This window comes from Geotrypetes seraphini, chromosome 9 (genome assembly GCF_902459505.1).
Source record: "Geotrypetes seraphini chromosome 9, aGeoSer1.1, whole genome shotgun sequence".
Lineage (NCBI taxonomy): Eukaryota > Metazoa > Chordata > Amphibia > Gymnophiona > Dermophiidae > Geotrypetes > Geotrypetes seraphini.
Genome location: NC_047092.1, coordinates 188,628,056 through 188,651,335, shown reverse-complemented (window position 1 = coordinate 188,651,335; position 23,280 = coordinate 188,628,056). Strand labels below are relative to the sequence as shown.

General features: G+C 41.9%; 1 protein-coding gene across 1 annotated transcript in view; it reads right to left on the bottom strand.

Annotated features, from left to right (window-relative positions):
• Positions 1 to 216: 216 nt before the first annotated feature.
• The window catches only part of AP2M1 (adaptor related protein complex 2 subunit mu 1), a 104,604-nt gene continuing 81,540 nt past the window's right edge, over positions 217 to 23,280 (bottom strand). The window contains 4 exon segments of the mRNA XM_033959120.1: positions 217 to 890; positions 9,015 to 9,080; positions 9,082 to 9,127; positions 18,518 to 18,615. Of these exon segments, the coding sequence (XP_033815011.1) occupies positions 756 to 890; positions 9,015 to 9,080; positions 9,082 to 9,127; positions 18,518 to 18,615 (345 nt within the window). The 3' untranslated portion in view covers positions 217 to 755.

Genomic DNA, 23,280 nt, shown 5'->3' with positions numbered 1-23,280 from the left:
AGAGGATACTATCAGCAAGGGACTGTGGGTAGCAGCAGCATTCTTAGCCAAGTATTCCCCTTCATCACTATTGCCTTCATGTTAGGAAGCCAGAGACCTTGTGCCCAAAATATCAACATTTTCTCCCCCCTTCCAAAGAAACAAGGAGTGTTACTGTGATAAATCAAATAGGTAAGTGCTCTGAGAGGTTCTGTGAATGACTGCTACAACCCACAATTAATCACTAGCTGTGAAGCTTTAATTGGGTGTTTTCTTACAGCTTTGGTCACAAAATACAAACTGCATGACTTCAGGTTGGAAAATAATTCAAAAGCCCACTGGTAAGAAGGAGGCAGTTGCAAGAGGGCATTTTTTTTTTTTTTGCCATTATCTGATCACAACATTGCTTAGCTATGACATGAGAGCCAGGTTCTACAAATCAGATGAGCTCAGTTACTATATTCTACTGATACATATGCACAAGAATTTCAAAAATACTAGGATATGGTAAGTAAAACAGCCATGAAGATTTTGCTTCATCAGATGTATCCGAGATGTATTCCTTCCCCTGCCCGACAGCACAGAGCAGCAGCTGTCTCCATGATCTTAAAACACACCATATGGCAATCATTCAGCTGCAAGGAACTAGAAACTCTCCACAGGCAAGAAAAGTCTGTTTGAGACAGGCTTCCGTTTCCACTCTGACTAGTATGCAAAGAGCCTCTTCGTTTGCTGTGAAAGGGCTGGCTGGGAAGAAGGCTCCTTTGCTTGTATGGCTAGCACCTGGTCTCATAGATTCCACTGCGGCCAATATAACGAACCCATTTAATCACATCATGGTCACTGTAGTTCAGCTTTGGCTCAAAGACTTTCAGGTATCGCACCTTTAGCCCAGATGGTGCAAATGGAACCTGTGAAAGCAGAACAAATGCTTTAACATTAAAGAAAAGCAAGAATGCCAACTGTCCCAGAGCAGTCCTACACAAGTTGATTACGATATACAGCAATGTCCACAACAAATGCATTAAAATTAGGAAAGTGAACGGAAGTCACCAAAAATGCTACTGAGTAGAAAGTAAAAATCAATCTTCATAAACCTGCAAACTCTTCCCACATGCACCATTTGTTTTAAGATATTCACAAATCAGATGAAGCTTGTAGAAAGAGCACTGTGAAGTGGAGTAGTAGTTTAACTAGTAACACTTACTGGCCAATGCTAAATTTCCCTGGATTTCAGATTGGCTGTTTGCATTTTCTAAATAAGGAGTTAAGGCTCACCCTAAGTAGTTGGTGCTATGAGAAAAGAATAAGAACACCAAGTGACAAAGCTTGGGACAGAAGAGAATATGTTAATTTAAAAATGCAAACCATTATTAGGTTTAATTGATAAGGGCGACAAACTTTGCATTTTTACCATTTTCTTGAACATTTTGCTTAGGTCAAGAGAGAACTGGCAAGAAACATAGAAGTAGACAAGACAGTTCTATTACTAGGCTTGTCCAACTTTAATGGCGGGCCCCATTAATATTTCATATCATCTGGAGGGCCAAGACATGCGCAAGCACACTCATGCCTCCCCCTAGGCCAGGGGTAGGCAATTCTGGTTCTCGAGAGCTGGAGCCAGGTCATGTTTCAGGATATCCACAATAAATATGCATGAGATAGATTTGCATCTCAAGGAGGCAGTGCATGCAAATCCATCTCATACATATTCATTGTGGATATCCTGAAAATCTGACCTGGCTCTGGCTCTCGAGGACCAGAATTGCCTACCCCTGCCCTAGGCAATATTATCTGTTTCTCCTTCACCATTCAGCCTATGCCCCTGCCTCTCTTCCCCTCCTCCTCCTAAGCAGTATTTTCCCTCTACTGTCTCTCTCCCCATCCCATCCAGTCTTGCTCCATTTCTCTCCCCCCTTTCATCCATCCAATCTTGCCATCCATCCATCTCTTTGAAGCACAATTTCTTCCCTCCTATTCATACTAATGACCCACCAAGGAATTAGTGAGAGACTGCAGCTCTGTGCACCCCGCTACTGCTTCCTATGCTGGTCCTGGAAGCAGCAGAGTTGAAATCTCTGCTTCCTTGGTTACTTATTAACATGGCCCCAAAGATGGACACAACAGGAAAGAGAAGCAGGAGCAGGGCTACATCCAGAGAATGCTGCCCTTGAAGCTAGGGAGACTTATCCTCCCCAAGTCTCTTATAAAGGGTGCCTATGTGTCTCCCCCCCCTCTGATTTGGGGGGCAACATATTCCCTCCACCCCCTGTGCATTAAAATTATCCCAGGACAAGCAGGCAGTATATTCTCACTGATGGGTGATGTCACTGACGGAGCCCCTGGTATGGACCACTTTAAAAAGTGCATCGCCACTTTAAGAATTCAAAAAGTTCACGATAGACTGAACTATGCATGTGTGAGTGCCTTCCCACCCGATGAGGGTGCGCGGTTCTTCAGTTTCTTAGTTTTTGCGGAGCTAAGTCGCGTTTCAATGGCTGTTGAAAAAGTCTCTTCTTTTTTTTGAAAATTCTTTATTCATTTTATCATCTTTCAACAAGTGTAAAAATTATTAAACAATTGAAAATGAATACATCACTTTAATTACTATCAATTATAGCCTTGAATACATAAAATTTAATTCCTCCCATCTCCTCCCTTCCAACTAGATTTTAATCAAAAATATCATATAAAGATTTGTTCCCTTTTTTTTTTTTTAAACTAAACATTTAATAAAATTCAACCCCCCTCTCATCCCTTCATTCACAATTGTACTTATAGAGTAGAATGGCATCTATTCATTACAATATTTAGTTAATGATCCCCATATCTCTTTAAATTTATTATAACTCCCCTTTTGTATAGCTATTGTTCTCTCCATTTTATAAATATGACATAACGAGTTCTACCAGAAATTATAATTTAGTCTGTTCCAGTTTTTTCCAATTAGTTGTGATCTGTTGTATGGCGACTCCTGTCATTATCAATAAAAGCTTATTGTTATTTGATGATATTTGGCTCGTTGACCTCATTAATGTACCAAATAAAATTGTATCGTATGATAATGCTATGTGGATTTCTAATAGACAATTAATTTGGGACCAAATGATTTCCAAAAGATCATAATATAGGGACAATAAAATAATAAATAATCTTAACGACCATGCTTCAAGATTACAATGCCAGCATCTATTAGACTTAGAGCTATCTGATTTCTGTAATCTAACTGGGGTCCAAAAAGCTCTACGTAATAAAAAGAACCAAGTTTGTCTCATAGATGCGGACACTGTACATCTCATCCTCCAAGACCAAATTCGTGGCCATTGAGATACATCAATTTGATGTTTGATCTCAACGCTCCAAATGTCCCATTTTTAGGTTTTTTTATTTACATATCTGCTTATCAATTTGTACCACTGTGCGGCTTGGTGATCCAAAAAGTCCACCTGAAAACATTAAAAATTCTAAACTATATTGCGTATTAAGAATCTTCCATTCAGGGAACCCTGCCTGAATGGCTGCTTCAGTTGCAACCATCTATAGCTTTGTGATTAAGACCAAATTTATGTTGCAACTGTGAAAATTCAAGTAGTTTACCATTTGAAACATCACCTAGAATTCGTATACCTGCTATCATCCAATGCTTCCAGATGACTTTAAATCCGCCAATTTGGATCTTGGAGTTTAACCATATAGTTTGATTTTTTGATTTATAGATTGGAATAGGTTGTTAAATTGCTGACATATCTTAGGGTTTTTCCATGTGTCCATAAATATTCTATTTATCTTTATATAAATTAGGCATTTTAATACTAAGAACAAGACAAATGTAGAGGAAACATGAGTCGCCATTCCACCATAACCATCTGGGGTATTATCAATGAGCTCTTGGGAGGACCAATACATACCCTTGCGTAAAATATAGGCTTGATTGATACCTATAAAAGTTTGGAAAATTTACCCCACCCTCTGTAATTGGTTTTTGTAAAGATACTAAAGCAATTCTTGGGAGTTTTGACCAGCCAAAGAAATTTTATAAGAATACCTGTGTTAATTTTTTTATAAAGGATCCTTAAAAAACCACTGGTAACAATTCCCATCTGATAACACAAACCACAGGCAATATCATCATTTTGATAGTTTGAACTCTTCCCCACAAGACAGATGTAATGGATTCCATTCCCTCGCACATTTCTGTTACTTTCTGCAATATTTTTAATTTTATTTCATTGTATCATCCAGTGTATTTTTAATCCAACAATTCCTAAGTATTTCAATCATTTTCCTTCAAATGGAAGATAATGGATCAAATAAACCTTTGTACAATACACGTTTAGTGGAAGAATTTCAGATTTTACTCCAATTTATCTTATATCCTGAAAAATTTTCCCAAATTTTTCAATCAAATCAAGCAAGCATGGCATGGTTGTTCTTGGAATTTCTCAAATGAAGTAAGATGTCATCTGCATATGCAGAGGACTTTGTATTTCCGGTCACTGAATAAGGAATACCCTGTATCTCCTTTACTTGCTGACTAGCTAATAACAAGGGTTCTAAAAACAATATCAAAAAGCAAAGGAGATAGGGGACAACCTTGTCTAAACCCCCTCTGCAAATTCAAGCGTTCTGAAAAATTATTATTAATGTACAATTTTTGCAACAGGGGAGCTATACAATGATTGAATCATTTGTATAAATCTTGAACCTATTCCAACCAATCCATAGCTTGATACATGAAAGTCCATTCCACCCCTATCAAAGGCTTTCTCTGCATCCAAGGACACAGAAAAAGCCGGATCTTTTCATGGTTTTTGTTTAATGTTTAATATATGAAAAGCCAATCTTGTGTTATTGGAAGACTGTCTCTTAGCCAATGAATCCAGTTTGGTACATATCAATAATTAAAAGGGGCAGCCTTGGCTAAGCGTATAGCCAATGACTTAGCCAAAATTTTTCCCACTACATGATTAATGATATAGGTCTGTTAATTTGAAACCACTGTGGGATCTTTATTTGGCTTTGGCAAAACTATAGTGATTGATTCTGCCATAGTACCTGTAATACAACCGTTTCCTTAGTTGAGATGATATAGTTTTAATAAATGAGGGTAGTAGAGTACTTTGAAATGATTTATAAATTCTACCGTAAAAACCATCACCACCTGAAGCGGATCCAACTCTAAGAGACTGCAACCCCTGTTTCTAATTCTTTTTTTTAATGATATAGACTCTTCTAAACTTCTTTTTATATGATCAAGAACCTTTGGGCCCTCAATTAAATTCAAGAAGTCTAAACCATCTTTTTCTCTATTTTTCATAAGGCTCAGAAGAATATAGGTCTTTATAAAATTTAGAAATTGACTTAAAATAGATTTCAATTTTTGGTATGTATCTCTCCTTTTCTCATCTTTTATAGCAATAATTTTTGTTCTTCTTTTCTTCGCTTTCAGATAATTTGCTAGTCAATCTTCCCGCCTATTGAACTTCCATAATACAAAGTTTGTTGGGAAAACAAATCATTCCTTACAAATTTTGATGATATCTCATTATATTTACCCTTTTTCTTTTAATAAAGATTGCAAGGTACTTTGCTCCCATTTATCCACATAATTTAGCTTCCAAGTATTTAATTTCTTTTTCCAAATCAGAAAATTGTTTTAATTTTTTTCCCAATATATGCCGAATATGAATAATGGTTTCCTCTCATGGTAGCCTTAAATGCCTCCATAATGTTTCAATAGTAATTTCTTCTGATGTATTAATTTGAAAAAATTCAATCATTTTTAATTTAAATTCTTCAAGGAAATTTGAAATTCCACAATCAATGTATTATCGAATCTCCATACAGACCTAGTATACTCTCTCATCAAACTTAAATTCAATCCATACACTTCCATGATCAGACAAAATAATAGGATCAATGGAGGCTTTTGTCACTTGTTGTACTAATTGGTTTGAGACAAATATTTAATCTATTCTTGAAAAGGATTTATGAACTTGTGAACAAAAAGAAAATGCCTGATCACCAAAATGAAGTATCCGCCATATATCTTTCAAATCACATGATTGAACCAAATTATCTAAACCTAATGATTTCATTATTTTACTTGTTTTTTATCCATTACTGAATCCATAACAGCATTGAAATCTCCCAGCTACCACTAAATTAGAAGCGGCCAGATGGGAGTATCATATTATTGTAACTTTTTAAAGAGTTCATTTCTGATTCGTATTTGGAGGCATATACATTGAACAAATCCAAGGGTATCATTTCCCATGCTCATTTTCACATGAACCCACCTACCCAAAGGGTCAAAATCAATCAATTTAAAATTAGCTGTGCATTTTTTTATTTATTAATATTGCCACCACAGCTTTTTTCCCCATTGCTGGAGCAAATAAACTTTGTTCTATTCATCCCCCTTCCAATTTTTTTTACTCAACTAATGACAGGTGTGTCTCTTGTATATAGCATATGTCTGCATTTTGTTGCTTTAAGAAGGCCGACATTTTTTTCTTTTTTTATTTGGTGGTTCAGGCCATTAACATTTAATGAAAAAATTCTCTTTTCGCTGCCTTCCGCTCTCGCAGTTTTCTGATTTTAGTCAGTTTTTTCTTTTCTTTCATTTTTAGCTTTTTTTAAAAAAAAACCAAAACAATTTCTAGTTTATTTTTTTCTTTTACTGTCCATCAGTTAGGCTTGGTTTTTCCTGCTCCATTTCCATCAGCAGGGTTTCTTTGCTGGGGAAATTGTCTTCAGACATCCTTCTGTGGTTCTAGTAATGTCAGATCCTTGGCCTTGCCATTTTTTTCTTCCCTGCTCTTTTCTTCATCAGCGCTTTTTCATGTGGATTCTTCAGATGCAGTTTTCCGTCGGCGCCATTAAGAATCTGGCACCTGCCAACGTCAGTAATCCGGTGCCCAGTGTACTTCCAGCACTGCTCTTCCAGCCTGTACCGACATTAACGGGCCCAATCCTCTATAGAAGTTGGCTCTCCACTTTCTCCTTTGGGCTTCAGGTCATTTGTAGCAGTGTCAAGTCCTGCCAACTTTGATCAGTCCCATCTCTGGCTCCGCTATCGATAAGTGCCTTGATACGGGCATACTCATCTTGGAATCCGTGCAGCAACACCAATGGTACCGGCTCATGGGCCAAAGGGTACCGGTGTATTTTTTCTTTCCTGCTGAATCATTTTTCTCCGCTCGTGATTGTGTGCCTTGATGCCGGCATTTTCAATATTTGGAGTGTAGCAGCGATGTAGCCAGCAGTACCGGTGTTTTCTTTTTTCAGTAAATTTCCTTCATGTTCCACGACTTATGCCAACACTGACATGTTTCTCTGTATGTTCAAGTCATTTTATCTATGTCAGTGTTGGCATCGACATGTTCAACTGTATTTTCAGTTGTTCGTGCCAACAGCCATGTCGACACCGTCTCCTTTGATGCTAATCCGGCCTGAGTTCTTGACACCTGTAGTATTTTCACAGGAGTCTCCTACGATTTTGACTCATACCGCGACGCCGGCTTCTTTGAAGTTGCTGGCTTCGGTTGTCGATCCGGTATTGGGATAGCTTTTACAGTCATTAAGCTGTATTCAGCCTTCGACAGACTCCCTGCTTTATAGTTTGGGATTGGACTTTCTGAGGGGGATTTTGAACACCCCCCTTTTTCTCTCTGAAGCGGTGGGTTTTTCACCACATGCTTCTCTTTTCACTTCATTTGGGTTGCACATTTATTTTTTTTACAGATTCTTTAGGGACTGTATGTACCGTGTGTCCTTCCCTTGGAGTTGACTCTAGGCATAAGGAGACCTGAACAGGCAAAGGAAAAATGAAGCTTTCAAGTTATATTATAATTTTGGTTAAACGCAAATCAAGATTTCTAAAGCGTTTTACACGTTTATACTTAAAAGGAGGGAGACATAATTTGACAGACTTCCACTGAACAAACATTTGACTACAGAAACAGGTAGGAAAGGTCGGGAGAAGTACAAATTTAAAGAAAGAAATACAAAAAATGGGAGACCACAACAGGAAGGGGAGGCAGTTAGAATTATCAAAGAAATCTGACCATATTTAAGATCTGTTTAGGAGTCACAATACATCCTGGGAAAAGATAAGTTTTTAAAATTATCCCTAAATTTGGCTAAATTTTTATCCTCCCTGATATAAGAGGTAAGGAGTTTCCACAACGTAGGAGCAGTAACTGCGAAGGAAGTAGCCGATGTGAGCCAATAATTTTCACTGATGGTATATGCAGAAGGTACTGCAAGGAGGATCTTAAGACTCATGTAGGTTCATGCGGGATAAGGAGTTTATGAATAAAGGCCGGTTCTTTAGTGTCTAATGATTTAAAGGAGAGAAGTGCTATCTTGTAACTGATACGGTGTGGAATTGGTAGCCAATGAGCAGATTTTAGCAGTGGAGTGACAATTTTTATGGCCATATTTTGTATCAATTGTAACCGGCGGATCTCTTTTTGACAGATACCCTTGTACAGTTCATTACAATAGTCAAGTTAAATGTTGAGAGATGGGTGGGGGGTCCAGGATATTCGCCAGCTCAAGATCTCAAGATAGCTGAAAAACCTGAATGAGAAGGGCCTTGTACAACAGTGATAACATTTATACACTTAAGCAAATACCATGCAAAGCCAACTGTACTCTCATGAACTAAGACCTCTTGCCAGGCCGAACAAAGCAAATGTTCAGTTGTACTAAAAAACATAATCTTGTCTAATCAGTAAGTTCCACCTTGGACAGTGGCATAGCAAGGGTGGGAGATGCCCAGGGCGGTGGCTGATCCACCCCCTCTGCCTTGCACACATGTACTTCTTCTCTCCATTCCTCTAACTTTGCTTGTCTCTGCCAGAAAGACATTTGTGCTACCATCTGTTTTGTTAAGGCCTAAATTATAGATTGCCACTTGCCAGAGACTTTAAACTAGTACATTTGCCTGCCTAGTACTAGGGCAGTGTCAGCTAGCATTCTGTCAATATTCACAGAATCTGCTTACAGTACTCAGCTCTCAGACTTACCTCAAAGTTCATGGAAATAGGTGGCCGAGCCCACTTCTTCTTATCATTAGTAGGGAGGAGTTCAATTCTCTGCACTGATTCTGTGACTCTTCATTCCAGCCATTCGTTTTATCCTGTAGAGAAAGGAGAAATTAAGTCCTTGATTGCTAATTTTCATTAGTCCCTCCAGACCGGCACAGAAACGGATGGGTTTACGCTCCTCTACCAGTAGGTGGAGACAGACACTAACTTTTGGCTACAGTACAAGTGGGCTGTGTAGTCCCCATTACAATCAGTCGTAACAAATAGCCAAGCAGAAAACATCCCAACTCCCCACTTACAAGAAGACAAAGGAAAACACTGTTGGATACCGATTAGAACAAGAACAGTTCGCCAGCTAAACCAGCCGAACCAAATGTCGCTGCTCTTTAAACTCCCTGAACAACCAAAACCACCAATTCCCACAGAAAAACCTGTACTCTGCACAAACACTGAACAAAATGTCGCTGCTCTTTAAACTCCCTGAACAACCAAAACCACCAATTCCCACAGAAAAACCTGTACTCTGCACAAACACCGAACAAAATGTCGCTGCTCTTTAAACTCCCTGAACAACCAAAACCACCAATTCCCACAGAAAAACCTGTACTCTGCACAAACACCGAACAAAATGACAGGGTGAGGTCTGTGCTGGTCTGGAGGGACTAAAACAGGGGTGTCAAAGTTCCTCCGAGGGCCACAATCCAGTCGGGTTTTCAGGATTTCCCCAATGAATATGCATGAGATCTATTAATATACAATGAAAGCAGTGCAAAATGTTTCAAATGTCCGTTTTACCTCAATATATGATCCATTTATTTAATCAAATTTCTAGCTCATCTTCCCAGAAGAGTCCAGAATGGGTTACAAGTTTACATACACAGTCTAAGGTTTAGCAACAAGATTACAACTTCATATACAACAGGTAGACAGAACTAATCAAAATGACGAAGAGAAATTCAAAGCAATGGGGTCGAATGGTGTACATCCGAAGGTGCTGAAGGAATTTAAGGAAGTTCTGGTAGCTCCACTGACTGACCTTTTCAACAAGTCTCTAGAGTCAGGAGTGGTACCAGAGGACTGGCGAAGGGCGAATGTGGTCCCTTTCCACAAAAGTGGAAGTAAGGAAGAAGTAGGGAATTACAGGCCAGTAAGTCTGACTTCTGTGGTAAGAAAATTAATAGAAACACTTAAAACAGAGAATGGTCAAGTTTCTGGAATCCTGTGGACATTACAGGACTGAAGGAAACATGGTTTCTGAAATATGTCTGAAATATGATCAATTTCTTTGACTGGGAGACCAGAGAATTGGACGTAGGATATGCGCTAGATGTGGTGTATTTATATTTTAGCAAAGCCTTTGACAGTGTTCACCACAGACATCTAATAAATAAACTGAGTGCCCTCGGATGGGTCCAATGTGATGGCTGGGTCAAGAACTGGATGAGTGGAAGGCGACAGAGGGAAGTGATCACATGGAGATTGCTCTGAGAAAGGGTTGTTACCAGTGGTGTGGCCTCAAGGTTCTGTTCTTGGCCTGTTCTTTAACATTTTTTATAACGATATTGCTGAAGGGTTGTCAGGTAAGATTTGCCTCTTTGCAGATGATACCAAAATCTGCAATAGAGTAGACATGCCGGATGGTTTTGAGATGCATGTTTGAGACCCAGCGCTGCAACCGATCACAGCACACCTTCGGCCCAGCACGGAGCGTGGGAGCACTGCTCGCCCCTCCCAGAACCAGCAGGGGATCCTGCTTACAGACCCAGCGCCGCACCGATCACAGCACACCTCCGCCCCTCCCCAGATTCTAGCCCTTCCAAAGGGCCCCCACCCCAGTATACAGATCTCAACTTGAGGAAGAACCGCCCCTATTTACTATCACAATGACTCCCTGAACAACAAAACTCATGCTCGCCCTCCTACTATTCTTCCTGCTCCTAACAAACTGGAAAACAGCCGGTACTATATCTCCCCCATCCCAATTCTGACAGAATCCAACAGACATATCCAACCATCCAGAAAACTCCAACCATCCTGATAGACTGCTCAAAGTCCACCTATAAAAGCATCCCCCCAGTTGGGGAAAAAGGCCACCTCCTAAGCCAAGACCAACAGCTCAGCCAAGAAACCTCCTCCATCCAAAATGTACCTCCTATCCCAATACAACATACACCTCAATAGCCTGTGCATATATGACCATAAGATCGATTGGCCCAAAGGCAGACCTAATAAAGGACTGGATAGTTAAAGAACAACCTAAGCTGCCTGTTCCTAGCTGAAACCTAGTTAACCTCGGACTCAGACCCTTGATAACAGGAATTCTGCCCTAAGGGATACAAAGTAGAGCTGGTCTGCCGAGAAAAAAAGCGAGGGGGGCGGTTTGGCCACCCTAGCCAAAATCAACCTCAACATAAAAGTTCTAGACAAACACACTACGCCCTATTTGGATACTTTCTAGCCTGCCAACTATCCGGCGATACTCTCAAGGACACCATAACCTGCATCTCTTGCTATACAGCCCCAGGAAAATGGAGCGCTACAAACATACACTTGAAAACTTCATTTTCCAGAATTCTCTAACGTCAACCTACAACTTGCTCCTAGGAGACAAACTCCACCTTGAAGACCACAACTCCAATCAAGTGGAATGCATACTCATTTACCTCAAAGCACTAACCTATCACATTCTCAACCCCACAACCCACGCATGAAAAAGGCCACACAACTAGATATTGCTGCATACATGACCCAACATCCTCACACACCTGAAATCCACATATCAAAAGGGACCTAGCACCCCCTCCCTCTGATCAGATCATTATAAATACACCTTCAACATCAACTGGGCTCAATGCAATTATTAACATAAACCCCACAAATCCCCCATCAAAACCCGACCAAAAATCGAACCGACCGCATTCTGGAACAAAGCAGACCCTGCAATTGAATCCATAGATCCCAAAGAATTCATACCTCAATGGCGAACATTAAGCGAAAAAATCCTGAAGGAGCTAGCATCAATAAAATCTAAACACAAAATCTGCAGACAATCAGACAAATGGTTCGACTCCGAACTTCTCCAACTCAAAAGGCACTGCAGACAACTGGAAAGAAACTGGGAAAAAAACCCCAAGATCAATCCAAAATAGCATGGAGAAGCCTAATCAAACAGTACAAGATCAAACAAAGGAAAAAAGAAAAGCTTACTATTCCAAACTGGTAGGCCTGGAGTCACTAGAGATTAAAAAACTATTCAATCTAGTAAAAAACCTCACCGACATCAAACTTTACCTAGCAGCTCAAGGAAAACATCCACAAACAGCCACCCAACTCGCAGAATACTTCAAAAACAAGATTACAACGATCAGGACAACCTTCAATAACACACGCACCCACCTCGACGAGATAATAACAAACTCCACAATAGGAGAAGCTACTGCAGCAGACAGGATCTGGACCGACTTTCCAGCAGTACACTGGACTGACATGAATCAACTCTACAAAAAAATACAGCCAAGCCTCATGCGACTGAACAACTGTCCCACTTATCTGATAACAAACGCCACCCCCAAATTTAGAGCTAGCTTCATGCAATGGATCCAAATTACACTCACAGAAGGTCAATTCCCACAGCACTTAGGAGAAATCATAATCACCCCAATTGTGAAAGATCACAAAGGTCTAATAGATAACCCCGCCAACTAAAGACCCATCGCTTCAATACCAATTTATGTCAAACTAATAGAAGGACTAGTTGCACAATACCTCACTAACTATCTGGAAGACCACAATCTTCTTCACCCCTTTCAATCGGGGTTCAGATCCAATCACAGCACGGAGACTCTACTAGTAACCCTATTAGACAGTGTCTGACAGCACCTCAGCAAAGGCAGAATAATACTGATAATTCAACTTGATCTCTCTGCAGCATTTGATCTGGTTGACCACACCGTTCTACTACAAATACTTGAAGCCATAGGGATCTCAGGAAGGGTATACAGCTGGTTCCAAGAATTCCTTAAATCTAGAACATATAGAGTAAAGACAAACGATCTTAAATCAGAACCCTGGTCCAACCCCTGTGGAGTTCCTCAAGGCTCACCCTCTCTCACCTACTCTCTTCAACCTCTTTAGATCCTCCCTTGGTTCTACCCTAGATAACCTAAATGTAACTTCATTTAGCTACGCAGACGACATCACAATACTCCTACCCTTCGATTCTCTTGACCCCACTTCAACAAAAAAACTTGGAAAAAAAACTCTACAAGCAGTGGAAAAATGGATGGTAGACCCCAAATTGAAGCTGAACACAGACAAAACAAAATTTCTACAGCTAGAAAAGGACAAAAACCCTTCCATCACGGAACTAGAAATAAACTCCACCAAATACCCTATACAGTCTGCCCTAAAACTCCTAGGAGTAATGATAGATAGATGCTGCACAATGCAGGTCCAAATCAACAAGACCACCCAGAAAGCATTTCTAACCATGTGTAATTTATGAAAAATTATAAAATTCTTCGAGAAAGAGCAATATAGGTTTATAGTCCAATCCCTAGTCCTAGGTCTATTGGACTACTGCAACATCCTCTATCTACCATGCCCTGCAACCATGATAAAACTACAGACAGTCCAAAACACCGCATTCAGATTGATCTACTCGCTTAGTAAATTTGACCACATCACCACAGCCTTCCTAGACTCACACCGGTTACCAATACAAGCACGAATTCAATTCAAATTATACTGTCTATTATTCAAAGCAATAAATGGCACAGCCCTCATTTACCTAAACAACCGCCTGAACCTAAACCTCAATACTAGACAAAGAAGAACCCAGACCCCATTTACCTACCCCCCACTCAAAGGCACTCAGCGCAAGAAGATGTTCGACAGCCTACTAGCAACGCAAGCAGCGAAACTTGACCATACCATCTCTAACTTGCTGATATCAACGAGCGACCTCAAATCTTTTCGAAAAGAAATCAAATCCTTGCTATTCAAAAAATCTATCCAGATGTCCTAACTCTAACCCTGGTTTTACCCTCCGGGTATTCCCCCCCCCCAACCTCTCCTCATCTCCAGTTATTCTTTCTCTTCAAAGCCTCAAGCATGTCTACCGCTTCCCAAATTGTATATTTACTGGAATTGCACTGTCTCCTATTTGTACAGCTCCCCAAACTGTAAATCTACTGGAATAGCACATCATCTTTTCTGCATCCTAATCCCTAAATTGTAATTCTCCAATCTTCTTGTAATCCTCCTGGAAATGTCCAGCTGTTTCTTTTGTGATCCGCCCAGAACTGCAAGGTACGGGCGGAATAGAAGTCATTAATGTAATGTAATGGTGCGAGTAACAAGAAGAAAGAACTGGCGAAGCTTGAAGAATGGTCTGAAATTTGGAAGCTAAAATTTAATGCTATCAAATTCAAGGTCATACATTTGGGCTGCAAAAACCCTAGAGAAAAGTACAGATTAGGGAGTGAAGACCTTATGTGCACGACAGAAGTGCGGGACTTGGGTGTGATTGTAAGGACACGGTGCAAAAAGCACAAAACCTGTACATCTCCAAGTTTAGGAAAGGGTGCAAAGAAAAAACCAAATTGAACAAAAAACCCAGTGTAGATAACAAATGAAGTGAAGACAGCGATAGGTAACAAGAAAGTATCGTTCCGAAAGTGGAAAAAGGACCAAACTGAGGAAAACCAGAAGGAACACAAAAAATACCAAAAAGAATGTCAGAGTGGTCAGGAAAGCAAAAAGAGAATACGAAGAGAGGCTGGCTGGGGAAGCAAGAAACTTCAAAACGTTCATCAAATACGTGAAAGGGAAGCAACTGGCGAGGGAGGAAGTGGGACCTTTGGATGATGGAGACAAAAAGGGAGTGATAACGGAGGAAAAAGACGTAGCTGATAGGTTAAACAAGTTCTTCTCGTCGGTCTTCACGAGCGAGGACACATCCAATGTACCAGAACCCGAGGAGATCATAAGTGGGGATCAAGATGAAAAACTGGAACAAATAGAGGTAAGCCATGAGGATGTCCTCCGGCAAATAGATAGATTGAAATGCGATAAATCACCTGGCCCGGACGGAATCCACCCAAGGGTACTAAAAGAACTAAGAAACGAAATAGCAGAAACACTCCAACAAATTTATAATCTATCCTTGAAAACTGGGGAGATCCCAGAAGACTGGAAAATAGCAAATGTCACACCTATCTTTAAGAAGGGATCAAGGGGTGATCCGGGGAACTACAGGCCGGTGAGCTTAACTTCGGTTCCAGTTAAGATAATGGAAGCACTGATAAAGGACTGCATCTATGAACACATAGAAAAGAATGGACAACTGAAAGTGAGTCAGCATGGCTTCTGCAAGGGAAGGTCGTGCCTAACAAACTTACTACACTTCTTTGAAGGGATAAACAGCCAGATGGACAAAGGGGAATCCATAGACATCATTTACCACGACTTCCAAAAAGCCTTCGATAAGGTACCCCAAGAGCGGCTACTTAGGAAGCTGTGGAACCACGGGGTGGAAGGGGATGTTCACCGATGGATTAAACACTGTCTGGCAGAAAGAAAGCAAAGGGTTGGAGTAAAAGGCCAATACTCGGACTGGCAGTGAGTCACGAGCGGTGTTCCGCAGGGGTCGGTGCTGGGACTGCTGCTGTTCAATATATTCATAAACGACCTGGAAACGGGGACGAAGTGTGAAGTTATCAAATTTGCGGATGACACCAAACTCTGCAGCAGGGTCAGAACCGTGGAAGAATGTGAAGACCTGCAAAGGGACCTAAAGAAACTGGAAGAGTGGGCAAAAAAAGTGGCAAATGCACTTTAATATAGAGAAATGCAAAGTCATGCATATAGGGAAAAAGAACCCAATGTTCAGTTACACAATGGGGGGATCCTTGCTAGGGGAAAGTAACCTTGAGAAGGACTTGGGTGTGCTGGTGGATACAACAATGAAATCATCGGCACAGTGTGCAACAGCCTCTAAGAAAGCAAACAGAATGTTGGGTATCATTAAGAAGGGTATCACGACCAGGACGGAGGAAGTCATCATGCCGCTGTATCATGCAATGGTGCGCCCGCACCTGGAGTACTGTGTCCAGTATTGGTCACCGTACCTCAAGAAGGACATGGCGATACTTGAGGGTCCAGAGGAGAGCAACGAAAATGATAAGAGGTATGGAAAACCTTTCACACACTGATAGGTTAGAAAGGCTGGGGCTCTTTTCCCTGGAAAAGCGGAGACTTAGAGGAGACATGATAGAAACCTTCAAAATCATGAAACGCATAGAGAAGGTAGACAGGGACAGATTCTTCAGACTATGGGGAATCACAAGTACAAGGGGGCACTCGGAGAAACTGAAAGGGGACAAGTTTAGAACCAATGCCAGGAAGTTCTTCTTCACCCAGAGAGTGGTGGACACATGGAACGCGCTCCCGGAGGTTGTGATAGGGCAGAGCACGCTACAGGGATTCAAAGAAGGATTGAATAAATTCCTGAACGATAGGGGGATTGAGGGGTACAGATAAAAATAAGAGATAGGTTAGGAAGAGTATAGATAGAAGAAAAAGGGGGATCATAGGGCTAAGTCAAGGAACACCTGCCAGGTCATAGACCTGCTGGGCCTCCGCAGGTGCGGGCTGCTGAATGCAATGGACCTCTGGTCTGACCCAGCGGAGGCAACTTCTTATGTTTTATGTTCTTATGAGGCATAGAAGGATATAGGTGACTAAAAATTACACCAGGTGTATACCTGGTAGGGCCTCCGCGTGTGCGGATCGCCGGACTAGATGGACCGAAGGTCTGATCCGGAGATGGCGCTTCTTATGTTCTTATGCGATGATTTTAAGGTGGCCAAACAGGTTGAAAAGGTGACGGCGAAAGCTAGAAGGATGCTAGATTGCATAAGGAGAGGTATGGCTAGTAGGAAAAAGGAGATATTGATGCCGCTTTATAAGCCTTTGGCGAGACCTCATTTAGAATAGTGTGTACAATTCTGGAGGCCGCACTTCAAGAAGATATAAAGGATGGCGTTGGTCCCAGAGGAAGGCTACTAAAATGGATGTGGTCTTCATTCATAGGGCGTATGGGGACAGACTTAAAGATCTCAAATCTGTATACCTTTGGAGGAAAGGCGGGAGAGGGGAGATATGATAGAGATGTTTAAATACCTAAGTAATGTAAATGCGCACGAGTCGAGTCTCTAATTTGAAAGGAAATTCTGCAATGAGAGGGCATAGGATGAAGTTAAGAGGTGATAAGACTCGGAGTGATCTAAGGAAATACTTTTTTTACATAAAGGGTAGTAGATGCATGGAACAATCTCCCAGAAGAGGTGGTGGAGACAGAGACTGTCTGAATTCAAAAGGGTCTGGGATAGGCACGTGGGATCTCTGAGAGAGAAAGAGATAATGGTTACTGCGGATGGGCAGACTAGATGGGCCATTTGGCCTTCTGCCATCATGTTTTGGGTATTAGGCACAGTAAAATGGAAAACTATGGACAACAAGGATACAAATTCACATATAAGATATTCAGAACAGCAGATTAAAGGGAAGAACAGCAGCTGAGGGATAATTCTTAGGAACTGTATAGAGAGGAGAATATAAGATTTGGGGACTGAGCACAGTAGAATGGCAAACAAGGGGTCCTATATGTAAAGCAGCTAGAATTACCATACATTTGAAGTATAGGACAGATTTTGGTATTTATGGCTTGGGTACATGTAGTAAGGAGGTAAGATCTTGCTTAGTTTTGCACAGTGTGCGAGTCTCGAGACTTAGTTCTGCCTATAAGTCAAGTGGAGGGCACATTCAGTGTGGCAGAATCATTTTGCTGAGGTAGAAAAAGCCTGTCAGTGATGTAATAATAATAATAATTTTATTTTTATATACCGCCAAAGCCATAGTAGTTCAAGGCTGTTTACAATAAGAAGAGTTGGACAGTCAGCGAAAAAAAATAACAATGAAGTCTTTGTATACATGAATATTTGTAGGGAGGGAGAGAGAGAGAGAGTAAAAAAGTTACAATGTAGGAACATCGAGTACATAGAAGTAGAATACATGGTTGGTAGGATAGCGTTCCATAATTTGGGTAGGAAGTGCTAGTAGAAGTGTTTGTCCATGTGGACAAGTTTTATTTTGTTTGAAAACGCATCTGAAGAAAAAAAAAAAAGAAAAGTCAAGAACATTGTGTTATCCAAAGTCTGTTTTTCTTCAAATGTATTAGCCACCTGAAGGGTTATAATTTTTCCCATTTCAGCATATTCCATATACCCTGTTGCCTTACAGAACCTAGTTGGAAAGAAAAAAGTACTTCTTCCTCCACTACCACTCCCCCAAATTAACATTTCAGGAAAAACAAGACATCAGAACCAATGTGGTATTTCTAAATAGAAAGGCATACACTAGAAGATGCAACTACAGACTACTCGTATAAAACAAACAGTCTATCCCCATCCCACACTCACTTCCAGACTATTGCATTTTCACTGGCTTTGTACTTGGCTTTCCCCTTCATACAGATGACTTGTACACCACTGGTGTTTAGTGGGGTTGGAATTCGCACCTAACATGGAGAAAGACAAAACAATATGACTGAACACATTGAGTTTAGTTACTAAATCTTTACTCAGAAATCTTTATCTAGAAAGCTACTTGATCAGCTAGTGCTGCAAGAGAAGCAAGCTGTACACCCATCCAAAGTAGAGAGTTGCGCGAGGACAGAAATCCCCTCCGTCCCCACCCGTCCCTATAAACTTCAGAAATAGTTATTTAATTTAATTATGCTACTGAATTAAAGGCTCTGGTAGAAACCCATTTACAAATAAGCAAAAAGACTTTAATAAGGTGGAACTATTAATTGGGGAAGAATACATACTATTGTAAACGGGTTTCTTACCAGAGCCTCTAATGTTATAAATTTTTATCAACACAACTAATATACTACTTTATCCTGAAAGTCAAAAAAAAAAAAAACAAAAAAAGAAAGAAAATAGAATAATTTTTCCTAATTTTGTTGCCTGGTTTCTGCTTTCCTCATGTTCTTCATTCAATTCCTTCCATCACTGTCTCTTCCTTCTGCGTCTTCCATTGCTCTGTTACTGTGCCTCTCCCTTTCTCCCCCTTCCAAATTGGGCCTGGCACCCATCTTCCTCCGCTCCCCCATAGTCTGGCATCTCTGCCTTCTTCCCCTGCCAGCGTCTTCTCCCCACTCTCTCTTCCCCCATTTCTTTTCAGCATCCTTCTCCCCCCATCTTCCCCATGTCCTGTCAGCGTCCTTCTCCCCCCTCTGTCTTCCCCATGTCTTTTCAGCATCCTTCTCCCCCCTCTATCTTCCACAAGTGCTTTCAGTGTCCTTCCCCCCCCCCCCCGTCTTCCCCATGGCCTTTCAGCGTCCTTCTCCACCCTTTTATCTTCCCCAGTGCTTTCAGCGTCCTTCTCCCCCCTCTTTCTCTCCTGCCCCGGGTGCAGCACAGCCAGCCAGGTCCCATTACTTTTGTGGCGCTTCCCCGACCGACCGACAACAGCCCTGGTCTGACAAACCTCCCTGCCCTTAACCGCGAATCTAAATTACCTTTTTACAGCTGCTGTAAGAAGGTAATTTAGATTCTCGGTTAAGGGCAGGGAGGTTTGTCGGACCGGGGCTGTTGTCGGTCGGTCGGTAGGGGAAACGCCACAAAAGTAAGGGACCTGGCCGGCTGTGCTGCACCCAGGGTGGACCGCCCCCCTCCCTTGGTAGCTCGCGAGCTACTCTCCTCCTTACCTGCCCTGCCTGCAGCACAGAGCGAATGGAAGTCTTCCCACACGTGAGCGCTGACGTCGGAGGGAGGGAGGTCTTTGTTTAAGCCCTCCCTCCCCTCCACGTCAGCGCTGACATCGGGAAGACTTCGTTCGGCTCCTGTGCTGCAAGCAGAGCAGGTAGGGAGAAGAGCCGCGCGACTGAGTACATCCAAGCCCCGCAGGAACCCTGCGACCCTCGGAGGCGTCCCCACGGGATCCCCGTGACCTAGGGGGCATCCCACGGATTCCCGTGACCCAAAGGGGGAACCCGCGGGTCCTGCAGGATTCCGTCATTCCCATTCCATGCAGCTCTCTAATCCAAAGTACAGAGATTGCGCTCAGGAGGACCATTTGCCAAGTACCTGGGTAGAGGCTTATTAATAATAATAATACTAATAATAACTTTATTTTTTCTATACCACCACAATCTATGGCTGTAAAGTTAAAGATAACAATTTATACTGTATTCCTCTGTGGTGCATCCACACCTCGAACACTGTGTGTAATTCTGGTCGCCGTATATAAAAAAAAGATATAGTGGAATTAGAAGAGGTAGAGATAGGGCAACAAAAATGGTAAAAGGGATGGGTCAATTTCACTATGAGGAGAGGTTTAAAGCAGCTAGGGCTCTTAAGGTTGGAGAAGAAATGTCTCAGGGAGATAAAATATAAAAGAGAACAGATAGAAAAAACTCCAAAATACTAGAACTAGGGGGCATGCAATGAAGCTACTAAGTACCAAATTAAAACAAACCAGAAAGCAGTTACTTACCAGGGGACAGTAGGCAGATATTCTCAACATATGGGTGATGCCATCCACGGAGCCCCCATAGTGGACAGCTTCACAAGACAGACTTGCTTGAAGAACTTTTTGGAAGTTTGCAAGTGCCTTCCTGCCTGACGTAGTAGTCACGCGTGTCCTCATTTCAGATAGCTAGCAGAGAAGCCAATGAGGGGAAGTGGGTGGGTTGTGAGAATATCTGCCTGCTGTCCCTGGTTAAAACCTGTTACGGTAAGTAACTGTGCTTTATCCCAGGACAAGCAGGGCAGCATGGTTCAACATATGGGTGACCTCCAAGCTAACCAGAATGGGATAGAGGGAGTGTTTGGCGATTCAGGAAAATAAATTTTGTAATACTGCCCTGGCCAAAGTGGCCATCCGCCTGGAAAAAGAATCCGACAATAACGAGAGGTGAATGAATGAACGAGGACCAAGCGGCAGCTTTGCAGATTTCCTCAATAGGAGTAGATCTAAGGAAAACTACAGACACTGCCATGGCTTAACTTTATTGGCTGTGACTCGACCCTCTAGATCAGGGATCTCAAAGTCCTTCCTTGAGGGCCCAATCAGTCGGGTTTTCAGGATTTCCCCAATGAATATGCATTAAAAGCAGTGCATGCACATAGATCTCATGCATATTCATGGGGAAATCCAGAAAAACCCGACTGGATTGCGGCCTCAAAGAGGGACTTTGAGATCCCTGCTCTAGATGCAATCCAGCCTGAGCATAGCAGAATGATATGGAAGCAGCCAACCAGTTGGAGATGGTTTCGCTTTGACACTGAATGTTCAACTTGTTAGGATCAAAAGAAGATAAAAAGTTGAGGAGAAGATCTTTTGGGCCTTAGTCCTTTGTAAGTAGAAATCCAAAGCAAACTTGCAGTCCAAAGTATGAAGAGCTCTTTCTCCAGGGTGAGAATGAGGCTTTGAACATAAGAAGGTGCCTCCGCTGGGACAGACCAGAGTCCATCCTGCCAGCAGTCCGCTCACGCGGGCGGGCCCATCAGGCCTATCGCCCTGAACAGTAGGTCCCAGACTAATTTTGTAAACTTTCCTCTAATCCTTATCCTTATAACCTACCTCCTATCTCATCTGTACCCCTCAATCACTTTGACCTCTAGGTACCTATCCAAACCATCTTTGAAGCCCTGTAGCGTGCTCCAGCTTATCACTTCTTCTGGTAGCATGTTCCATATATCACCACCCTCTGTGTGAAAAGAACTTCCTGGCGTTTGTTCTAAACCTATCCCCTTTCAATTTCTCCGAGTGCCCCCTTGTACTTGTAGTTCCCATAATTTGACAAATTCTGTCCTATCTACTTTTTCTAAATCCCTTCATGATTTTTTGAAGGTTTCTATCATGTCCCCTCTAAGTCTCCGCTTTTCCAGGGGAGAAAAGCCACCAGCCTTTTCAGTCTGTCAGTATATGAGAGGTCCTCATACCCTTTATTAGCTTAGTTGCTCTTCTCTGATTCTCTCAAGTACCGCCATGTCCTTCTTGAGGTACAGCGACCAGTACTGGGACACAGTACTCAGGTGCGGGCGCACCATTGCACGATACAGTGGCAGGATGACTTCCTTCGTCCTGGTCGTGATACCTTTCTTAATGATACCTGCAACTATTTTGTTTGCTTTCTTTGAGGATGCGCACACTGTGCTGAGCCTTCAAGGTTGTGTCTACCATCATTCTTTCAAGGTTGCTCACCCCTAGTGGTGAGTTTCCCTTTTGTAAGTGAACATCGGGTTTTTTTTCCCTACATGCATGACCTTGCATTTCCCTATGTTGAAGCCTCATTTGCACTTTTTGGCCACCTCTTGGAAAGAGGCACTGGAAGTACAATGGATTGAGAAGAATATTTGAAACAACTTTTGGTAAGAATTTTGGATGAGTCCCAAGGACCACCTTGTCATGATGGAATTACTGTGAAAGGAGGGTCCGCTACTAAGCTTGCAGCTCGCTGACTCTGCAAGCAGACGCGAGAACAATGAGGAAAAACCCACTTTCCAGGTGAGGATATTTCAGATGAGCTGTAGACATTGGTTCAAATGGAGGTTTCATCAATTTGGCAAGAACACGTTGAGGTCTCCAAACCACGGAGGGGGTTCGAGAGGCGGTTTGACATTGAAAAAGTCATTTCATAAATTAGGAAACCACAGGATTAGCAGAGGGTTTCCCTTCAAATGGCTGATGGAAAGCAGCAATTACACTGAAATGGATGGATGTTGATTTGAGACCTGATTGAGATAAGTGGAACAGGTAATCCGAACTGAAGACAAGGAAGTAGATTGAGGCTCCTTGTGATGAAGAGCACACCAAGCCAAAAACCGAGTCCATTTCTGGCTGTACATCATTTGCCTGGTGGAAGGTTTTAGAACATAAGAATTGTCGCTGCTGGGTCAGACCAGTGGTCCCATCACGCCCAGCAGTCGCTCCCGCGGCAGCCCCTAGGTCAAAGACCAGTCCTATCTGCGTATGTTCCGTTTCAGCAGAACTTGTCTAACTTTGTCTTGAATCCCTGGAGGTTGTTTTTCCCCCTTAATAACCTCCAGAAGAGTGTTCCAGTTTTCCCACCACTCTCTGGGTGAAGAACTTCCTTACGTCTGTACGGAATCTATCCCCTTTTAACTTCAGAGAGAGTGCCCTCTCGTTCTCCTTAGCTTGGCGAGGGTGA